The sequence below is a fragment of the Felis catus genome, chromosome C2 (genome assembly GCF_018350175.1).
Source record: "Felis catus isolate Fca126 chromosome C2, F.catus_Fca126_mat1.0, whole genome shotgun sequence".
Classification (NCBI taxonomy): domain Eukaryota; kingdom Metazoa; phylum Chordata; class Mammalia; order Carnivora; family Felidae; genus Felis; species Felis catus.
Genome location: NC_058376.1, coordinates 140,072,712 through 140,083,064, shown reverse-complemented (window position 1 = coordinate 140,083,064; position 10,353 = coordinate 140,072,712). Strand labels below are relative to the sequence as shown.

At 43.5% G+C, this 10,353-nt stretch overlaps 2 protein-coding genes across 18 annotated transcripts in view; one reads left to right on the top strand and one right to left on the bottom strand.

Annotated features, from left to right (window-relative positions):
- Positions 1-818: 818 nt before the first annotated feature.
- RPL15 (ribosomal protein L15) lies at positions 819-3,597 on the bottom strand. Its single transcript, XM_006936460.4, has 4 exons — positions 3,462-3,597; positions 2,598-2,786; positions 1,985-2,121; positions 819-1,175 (listed from the first exon to the last, which is right to left on the bottom strand). The coding sequence occupies exons 2-4, from the start codon at positions 2,767-2,769 to the stop codon at positions 870-872; spliced, it is 615 nt and encodes a 204-aa protein (XP_006936522.1). The 5' UTR covers positions 2,770-2,786; positions 3,462-3,597; the 3' UTR covers positions 819-869.
- A 53-nt stretch (positions 3,598-3,650) lies between these two features.
- The window catches only part of NKIRAS1 (NFKB inhibitor interacting Ras like 1), a 108,784-nt gene continuing 102,081 nt past the window's right edge, over positions 3,651-10,353 (top strand). For 16 of the 17 annotated variants that reach the window (XM_045037682.1, XM_045037684.1, XM_045037683.1 and 13 more), the window contains exon 1: positions 3,687-3,849. The gene's annotated coding sequence lies outside the window, so the exon portion shown is untranslated. Of the gene's footprint in view, positions 3,850-10,353 lie in introns of all 17 variants that reach the window. The other variant, XM_023260608.2, reaches the window with a different exon arrangement.

The window sequence follows — 10,353 nt, the reverse complement described above, 5'->3', positions numbered from 1 at the left end:
TTACTAGCTTACAAATCTCAAGGTAAAGTGTTCTCATTTACCCAATGTTCAATTTCCACCAGTTTTATCGTATATCAGTGTAAATACCATTACTGACTGCTTTGTAGGAAAATTCGGTATTCTACAGATCCCATGGAGTCATGGAATAGAACCAGGAGCTTCCACCTTTTAGGTGATACTCACTCAACGGTACTGTGTAGACCAAGGCAATTTTGCTTTGGTTAAGCAGGATTTATTTTCATTTCTAAGAAAATCCTCTTGCAACAGGTTTATTCAATTCACCTAAAAATGGTGGCATTTTTAACTATTCTTTCAGAAGCAGCAGTTACATCATCGGATATTGGACTCAACCTAAAAATGTGGTTCCTAGTTAACATTTTTCTGCATATCATCATGATAAAAGATTAGGATATTCTTCACGTTTCCAAGCAAAATCCAATTTAAAAAGCTTGTTCTTACCAACCCCCTAAGAACAAACATTTGAGAGTAAACCAGCAGAGCATAACATCACCCCAATGAAGCTGTAGGTTTCATTACATGCACCAACAAATCTACATGGCTAGCTTCTGCATTCCACTTTTACAGAATTTATTTTACACCTATTATACCAAACAGCATTTAAACACTGACATATAAACTCCCTAATAAGATAAAGCAAAAGACACAAGTGTTTATCTTATTAGAAACAAGATACACCATCACTTATAGTCTTCAAACATTATTGCACTTTAACTTTCATAATTTGACAATGCATTCATGGAACAATCTGCAGACAACTAATTTTAACAGACAAATTAAAGAACACTTTTAAGCAGACATGACTGTCCTAAATTGTTTATTAGGTAAGAATTTTACAAACATTACTTGTATTAACGGTAACGGTGGAGCTGGAGAGTATTGCGTCTTCTCCAAGCCGCACGGCGAGAACCACCAATAGTGTGGTGGAACTTGTGACCCTTTCCGAGGCCACGGCTCTTGCGGCCTGCAGATGTCAGCCCTCGCATCTCCCTGTGCTTGTGGACTGGTTTGGTGATCCACTGGGTGTCAGGGTTTCTTCTGATAGCTTTATGGAATGGATCGATAAGGATAACCTCAAAGAATTTGTATGTGGAATCTTCGCCAACCCAGTAAGAATTCAAGACTCTCAGAGCCCCACAGTGGCGTCCAGCTCGCTCCTAGAATAGGAAAAAAAGACCCAAGGTCAGCCTTCCATTTCCCATAGTAGGAAATGAGGAAGAAGTCTCTTTAATTTACACACTAGACAAAGACATAGGCCGTTCACTTAAGCACTCAAGTATTTTACTAAACATCTCCCCAGAGGCTAGGACCCAAAGTATAAGGAAGACTTACTAAAATAACCCATGTAAACATTCTTAAGATTGATTTGAAACCGTTGTCTATCATCCCCCTCTGCGATATATGGGCAACAAAATTGAGGAACCTTATCTTTTCCTAACACAACTGAGGGATCAGCAAACCTTTCATGTGAAAGGTAATATTTAGCCTATTATTTTAGGCTTCGCAGGCCACAATGATCTCTTGAGTGTAAGTCGTTTTTGCCTTTTCTTTTAAAAACAAAAATAAAACATTTTTAGCTTACAGAGGGCAACGAGGCCCTTGTTTGGTCAACCTCTGGGACAGAGTACAGCTTCATTTACTAACCGAGAAAGACAACTTATGACTGGAACATAGAAAATTAGCCATATCAATAAATGCACAGCTTATACGCATCTGGGAAATGTGCTCTTTAAGACAAGTTTACTGCCCTTCAAAAGCTCAGGTTCCAAGGTTCATGCTAATCATAAAACACTTTCCGTTATACACAGACAGGTTAGTAACGAAGACTCTTGGGACAGCAACACTTTACCAAGACTGAAGTAAAAATCACAAACCGCATTTTAAACACAACGGGGCTCAAGTTATCAACCAGAGTCCTCCACCATCTCCAGGTGATCGATACAACTGCTACTAAAAGATCACTTACCTCTGCAACAGACTGGAGGCTTCGGGCAAACTTCAGCTGGTTGACACCGTGATGGACAGGCTTGCCATAGGTAGCACCCTTAGGAACTGGGCGTTTGCGGCCACCGCGTCGCACACGAATCCGATATATGACATAACCTGTACAAACAAATTTACAGTGGCCTTGTAAAAGACGTAAGAATGGAAGACTCCATGACTTGCCACTAAATGCTGCAACATCAAATATATTTCAGATCACAAGCCGCATATGTATCCGATGAAAGTAAAACAAATACTCATCTAAGACTTATTCTAAAAATGAACACATTCCAGGGTTTTTCAAAGTACTCTACGTTGATCACACAGGGAGGTTAACTTCTCATTCCCACTTTACGCTGTTGTTTTGCTTCAGTCCAGACTCCTACAGATTTGTAATCTAAGACACTCTCGCTACTTTAGACGACTCTGTCCAGGGTTTACCCGTCAGCAACTTCCGGGCTTTTTGCTAAGCCGAAGGCAGTGACCAACAAAGCCTTAAGTGATGGAAGGCACTGGGGCATATACCTCTAATTACCGGTTTCTAGAATTTCCCCGAGACCAAACTTTATTTAAGCATCCACGCGGAGTCCGCTCACCTTGCTTGGCCTTGTAACCCAGTCTGCGCGCTTTATCGGGCCGGGTTGGGCGGGGGGCCCTGTGGAGCGCAGAAAGCTGGCGATACTGCCAGCAGCGCACCCTGAGAAGAAAGCGCATTACGTCGGACTGCTTCTTCCTCCATAGTTCCTGGATGTACTTGTAAGCGCCCATCTTGGCTTACCTTTGAACTAAAAAACATCATGCATTTAAAATATGGCAAGATTGCGTCCATCTTAGTTCCCCACCGGCCAGAAGGGAACCACGGAGGCGGAAAATGGCTATGCAAGAAATGCAAAGGCTAGCCAGCCCAACCCCCACTTCCGCGCCCAAGGAAAGCAGCGCTGTCACCTCTGCGACCCCAGCACGGAGCAGCGCAGAGAGGCAATCGGTACATTTTTGTTGGACACATGAATGGCATTAGACTTGGGCATTGATGGGGGCTGAGGGCTGCGGCAGGCGGCGTCCCCGAGGGCTTGGCCTGCAAAGAGAGCTCGCAGACACGACAGGGAGAAGTGCTACAGCCGCTGCCTCCAAGGTTAACTCTTGAGGAAAAAGCCCTTACTCCACCCAACCCGCAGGCCTCGCTTTAAGACCCTCTAGGCCCGGCCTCCCATCCCTCAGCCCCATGCTTCCTTTCCCTTCACGCTCCAGGCCCCGCTCGAATTCGCGCCGCCATCACATCATCGCCCCAGCCCATTCCGGGGGCCGCCTCTCCACGCCCGCGCAGCCCCGCATCCTGATCGAACTCGCGCCACACAGAAGACAGGAGGAGCTCCGAGGACGCAGGGTCCCCGAGTCTGGATGGCCGAGTCGAAAGGAGATCAGCGGCGGATGAAACAGCGAATACCACCAACACAGCCTACCTGATGGCTGCCGCCAGACGGAAAGGAAAGAGCCTTTCTCCCACAGTCCTTTTTGGGCTCCTCCCCCACATCGGCGAGCCCCTTTCCGGTGAAAAGCTGTGGCCTTATGGGACATGTAGTTCCGGCAGCGAGCCTAGTGGGCGGAGTTCGGTCGGGATTGGGCGCAGCCTCCCCTATTGTCCCGCCCCCTGTTCCTCAGGGTTTGAGTTTGAGAGGCAGGGGCAGCTCAAAGGGCGAGAGTGGGTGGCTGGGCCTCTGCCGGCGAGCGTCCGTGACCGTGCTGCAGCCGGGAGGAGGCAAGTTGGGGGCGGGGCTCTGGTGGCCGAAGCCAGTGGTGGAGCCGCGCTGTCGGAGCGCCGCTGCTTTTGGAGTCTGCGGAGGTGTACAGGTCTGTGCCTTGAGGTCCGAGGGACCGCCTCACGCACCGTAGGCTTTCCACTTGAGATCCGGGGCGAATTCCCCAGTGCGGCGCTGTCCGTGCCCCTTTTCCCTCTAGCCTGAGCCCCGAGGCTGTGTGACAGGCCCCCGCGACGCTGCCCGAGGCTCTGTGGCAGACCCCCACGACGCTGCCCCAGCCACCAAATAAGACGTTCGGGGTGTCAGGGCTTCGCGGGTGGGGGCGCGCGCCTCGCCTTTGGGCTTCAGCCTCCGCAGGCCCCGGTTCGGAGGGATTTTGCCCTAAAGACGGTGGGAGGGTGGGGAACTGGGGGGCTAGGGAGGGGAGCACGGGCGGCTGGGCGCCTTTCCATGACCGTGCCTTTCCTCTGTACCGACTTTCTCCCAGATTTGCTACGTCAGAATCATAGTTTTTATAGAAAGGCAAAATATTTATTTTTGCCTAAAATAGTATGACCTGCTTGGCAGGTGCGAGCGTTTCGGGAAGAAATGCCGAGAAATTGCGTTTTGCTGCGTTCTTTGTTGAAAAATTGTTTACCAGTTTTTTGCGTCTCCAGAATATTTTCATTTTTGATGCAGTCACGTAGTTTACCTTTTAATACCTGTTTGGGTTATTCCCCCCCTTATTACCTTTTTGTTTGTTTGTTTATTAATCGTAACTTTACCATTCCAAGAATCCTCACATGGATCATTGATTCAGTCAGCAAATATTGATGAAATGGTTAATACGTGCCAGGTAGTGTCCCAGCTTCTGGGGATGCAGCAGTAGTCAACGTGAAAATTCTAGCTTTCTTGGAAATGGGCAATAAACGTAAATCAGATATGTATTATATTCGGTGATAAGTACTAAAGAAACATTTAAGGGAGGGAAGGGATAGTGAGTGTGGGCGTCAAAATTTTTGGAAGGAATATTCAGGATAAGTCTTCCTGAGAAATAACATTTGGGAAAAAAGACCTGAAGGATGTAAGAGATGTAGGGACTGATTTTAGTCAAAAGGGAAAGTGCTGGAGGCTAGAGTATGCCTGGATTCATACAAAAACAGCAATCTGCCGCAAGGCAAACTAGCCTATGATATGAGGTGAAGGTTCTTAGGAGGACTTTGGGTTTTCACACTGTCTGAATTCAAAAACTATTGGAAGATTTTGAGTTTATTCATCGCTACACCCAACATGGGGCTGGAACTCAGGAGCTGAAGATGAAGAGTCACATGTTCTTTTGACTGAGCCAGCCAGGCACCCAAAAAGTATTGGAAGATTTCAAGCAGACGGGTGACTTCTTGTGATTTACATTTTTTTAAAGGATTATTTGGATTGCAGCTCTGAGGCCAAAAGAGGGGGAAAAGTTGAAGCAGAGAGACTAGGAGGTTGTATTAGTTTCCTTGTGCTGATTACAGAAAATATACTGGCTAAGACAAAACAAATTTCTTCTCTTACACAGGTCAGATATCTCTGTAGGCTAAAATCAGATAGCTGCGTTCCTTTTATGTATTTTTTTTTTAAGTTCATTTATTTATTTTGAGAGGGCGTGCATGAATGGGGGAGGGTCAGAGAGTGAGGACAAAAGAGAATCCCAGGCAGGCTCCACACTGTTGGCACAGAGCCAATGCAGGGGCTCAGTCACCCTGGGCTCTGTCTCACAACCCCGTGAGATTATGACCTGAGCTGAGATCAAGAGTCAGGGTTTAAGGGACTGAGCCACCCAGCTGCCCTGGTGTGTTCCTTTTAGAGAAACTAGGGGAGAATCCATTTGCCTAAGCTTTCCAGTTTTTATTTTTATTTTTTTTTCAACGTTTATTTTTTTGGGACAGAGAGAGACAGAGCATGAATGGGGGAGGGTCAGAGAGAGAGGGAGACACAGAATCGGAAACAGGCTCCAGGCTCCGAGCCATCAGCCCAGAGCCCGACGCGGGGCTCGAACTCATGGACCGCGAGATCGTGACCTGGCTGAAGTCGGACGCTTAACCGACTGCGCCACCCAGGCGCCCCTAAGCTTTCCAGTTTTTAGAGGCCACCTGCATTCTTTGGCTCCTGACCCCTTCATTTTCAAAGCCAGCAGGATAGAATCTTCATATCTTTTTTTTTTTTTAATTTTTTTAAACGTTTTATTTATTTTTGAGACAGGGAGAGACAGAGTATGAACAGGGGAGGGTCAGAGAGAGGGAGACACGGAATCTGAAACAGGCTCCAGGCTCTGAGCTGTCAGCACAGAGCCCTACACGGGGCTCGAACCCACAGACCGTGAGATCGTGACCTGAGCCGAAGTCGGATGCTTAACCGACTGAGCCACCCAGGTGCCCCTAGAATCTTCATATCTTTGTTTCTGTCTGACAAACTTCTCTCCCTGTTAAAAGACACATGTGATTATACTGGGTCCACCTAGATAATCCAGGATAATCTCCCATTTTGAGGTTCTTAATTTAATCACAGCCACAAAGTACCTTCTACTGTGTAAAATAAAAATACTCGCAGGTGTTGGGGATTATGACATAGGCATCATTGAGAGACCAGGTAAGGGAAGATAGTGCCTCTGACCACTGATGAGTGGTGGAGGTGGTAAGTAGTCCAGCGCTGGATGTGTTTCAAAGGTAGAGGATTTACTGATGGAGCAGATGTGGGGTGTGAGAAAAATGAGTCAAGAATGACTGATTATAAGGGCCTGGGTGGCTCATTAGTTAAGCATCTGACCTTGGCTCAGGTCGTGATCTCACGGTTGCTGGGTTTGAACCCAGCTTTAGGCTCTCTGCTGAGAGTGAGGAGCCGGCTTGGGATTCTCTTTTTCTCTCTCTTCCCCCCCATCTCTCTGCCCCTTAATGACATGCACTTTCTCCCTCTCTCTCAAAATAAATAAATAAACTTAAAAAAAAAAAAAGAATGGCTGATTATAAAAAATTTTAATTAAAAAATAAAAAAGGGCTCAGTCTGTAGAGCATGTGACCCTTGATCTCCTGGTCATGAATTTGAGCGCCGTGTTAGACTACAAAGTTGGTTGAATCATCTGGAAAGAAATTCTGGCAATGCGAGTAATCGCTAATTTCTTAATTAGCTTTTGCAGTTTTGTTTCTTAATTTGTTTCCTAGCAGTTTTGCAAGATTTGGACTGGTATTTTCCAATTGATTTTGAGATTCCTGAGGGCAGGTATCATTTCTGGTTTTGCCCCCTAGTTTGTCCCTCATGCCTGGCATTTTGGTAAGACTTCAGTAAATATTTACTGAATGAATAAAAGGATGGAAGGCTGGAATCTGCTTATTATATTTTATTTGCAATATTGTTTACAAAACTTTAATGTATGTTTATGTGAAATGCTTTCATATGTGGGTAAGTAAAAGTGTTGCACACAGTACATGATGTTTGCATAGATAAATAAATACACAGTGTAGATGCTTTCCCTACATGAAGCTTCATAGTATGATCTGTAACATCTATGATCTTGTTTCAGTATTAATATTATTTTGGTAGCATGAAAAAACTTGTGTTTTACTTATAAAAGTAGAATGATTTCCCTAGAAAAACGCAAGTACTGACAGTTTGGGGCAGTGGTTTCTGACAGCTCTTTAAAGGGAATATTGACCAAGCTCACTGTTTTACACAGGAATGGATCAGGTCATGTTTTTATTCTGTAGCAACATTATTGATTAGCCTGGAAAGCAAAGCAATATGTAGTTAAGACTGCATTGAATTTTCCCTGTTAAGCATGTTCTCTCCAGTCGTTTGTATCAGATGAAGATGAATAGGTCACAGACTGAATTTTATTGTCCAGCAGTTACTTAGGGTGTGGACCGTACCAAGTAGTTCTAACTAGTGCTTTTGTACTAATCTCAGTATTAATAATCTCAGATGCAGTTTCTGGGTAAGCAATTTCTGCTGTCATAGCTTCAGAGTGTTGAAAGGAACCTTAATGGTCATCCATCTACTCTGGAGCCTTTCAAACACTTGAAAGCTATATTTACAAAGGAGGCTTGGCCACCCCCAGGATCTATTCATGCGATTTACTGCCCATTCAGGGTACTGCAGATGACCTCCTTTTTGTGTTGGAAGGAAATGGTGCATATTTATTATGTTTGGGAATTATGATCCATTATAATACTTAAAGAACTAAGCTGCTAGTAGTTTTTCATTTGTAAATCTGAGTATATAAAAGTGTGAGAACCACTTCCATACATGTAATGTAAGTCCCCACCATCATGATCATATATAGAAAATCGTTTTTGTGTGAATGTTTAATGTTATTTGTTCAAAGCCTTACATTAAATACTAATGTTACTTTGTTTTATAAATTCATACTTGATGGTAGCAGGTCACTTGAAGAACTTAGAATGTTTCAGCTATGCTTTGATTAATGACATCTATTCTTTCATCTTTGTTTTGTTTCTCGTGGTATGATATATTTCACATGGTTTACTCTGTTTTATCTTGTTTCCTTCCTTGTAAACTATCTTAAAATCCATACCTAGTGTTTGAGTAACCTCTATTCAGTTATTTGTACTGTTTGCCCTTGATGGAGATTCTCTGATATACCTAAACAACTTCCCCAGTTTATTTACACACACACACACACACACACACACACACACACACACACACAGAAATTCAAACTAATGGGTATTTTTAACACACTTCATCCATTAATCCTAATATCAATGAGTGATCAAAGTACAATTGTAGTATGCCACTTTTAAAGCAGATATAGTGGGGCACCTGGGTGGCTCAGTCACTTAAGTGTCTGAATTTGGCTCAGGTCATGATCTCCTGGTTCTTGAGTTTGAGCACCTCGTGGGACTCTGTGCTGACAGCTCAGAGTCTGGAGTCTCCTTCAGATTCTGTGTCTCCCTCTCTCTTTCTGCCCCTCCCCCGCTAATGCTCTTTTTCTCTCTCAAAAATAAACATTAAAAAAAATTAAAGCAGATATATTAAAACCACTTCCAAAGACTGATATATTTAATTTCTGAATTTCTCAGGATTCTGTTGGTTTCAGCATTTTCCCGTTTGATACAGTCCCCAGAACTTGGATTAGCCTCCGTTTTACGGAGTGTGTGTGTTGTGGGGGGGATGGGTGGGGAGGTGTGTTGCTATTAATAATTTTTTTTTCCTTTTAACTGCCTGGTTCACTTAACTACAGTATGTGCCTGCCCTTTTAAACAACTTGCATTTGTTTGAAGATTGATATAATGTGTGGTAAAGGGACATTTTCATATTGAACAGGAAGAGGAGAGAAGGTAAGTATTGGTATTTAGAAATTCTGCTGGGCTGAGACATTTTTAGAGGAAGATAAATAATAATAGAAAAATTAGAATTTAGATTCCAACAGCAACCTTTTCTTGTAGAGATACTGCCATCATTTTTCTTATCCTCTGTCAGATTTATTTTTTAAACTTTTGGTGACATGTGGTCAAGTGGCAACTCCCTTTAAATTTTCACTATTATCACTAAAAACCTTTTTTAAAAAATGTTAAAGATTCAGTGGCATCATAACTTAGAGGAGACCACAATATACAGAAAGTGTAGAATCCTATGATAAATGAGATGATATTAGATTAATCATAAATTTAGAGGTATGTGTAAAAAATGTTTTACAATAGGCCATAGTTGCTGACATAGGAGATACCTACTGTAGATGATCTATATTAAACAAAGCTCTCCAATTACAAATAAAGGCTGAGAATTTTTCTATTGCAGTTTTATTGAAAATATATTTATAAAAAAGAGGGGCATCTGGCTGACTACCTTGGTAGAGCATGCAGTTCTTGATCTTGGGCTGTTAAATTCAAGCTCCACGTCAGACTCTGCACTGACAGCACGGAGCCTGCTTGGGATTCTCTGTGTCCTTCTCTCTTTGTCCCTCCCCCTCTCATCTCCCCCCCTCCCCCATAAATAAACATTTAAAAAAAAAAGTCCCTTGGGGTGCCTGGGTGGCGCAGTCGGTTAAGCGTCCGACTTGAGCCAGGTCACGATCTCGCGGTCCGGGAGTTCGAGCCCCGCGTCGGGCTCTGGGCTGACGGCTCAGAGCCTGGAGCCTGTTTCCGATTCTGTGTCTCCCTCTCTCTCTGCCCCTCCCCCGTTCATGCTCTGTCTCTCTCTGTCCCAAAAATAAATAAACGTTGAAAAAAAAAATTAAAAAAAAAAAAAAGTCCCTTAAGAGACATAGTTCTTGTGGAAACAAGTGATAAATATTCTTGGGAAGATTTGGAAGGATCCCAAGCATGCCACCTAGGAAATAACGGTTGCATTACGTAAGTGATGATTATTTCTCTACCAGTAAAATGTAATGGACTGCTCTGGAAATGAGTGCTGTGTTATTACAGTGCTACAATAATCGTAGCATTAAAATTGTTCCTGTCAGCAGATTAGTGTCGTGGCTGATTTGGGTCATAAAGTATTATAGACTTGAGAAAATAGAGAAGAGTTATAGGAAGTTCATTTGTGGCTTAATATTTGTTGTTTAATATTGTGTTGGTAAAACACAACAACAACAACAACAACAACAACACACACACACACG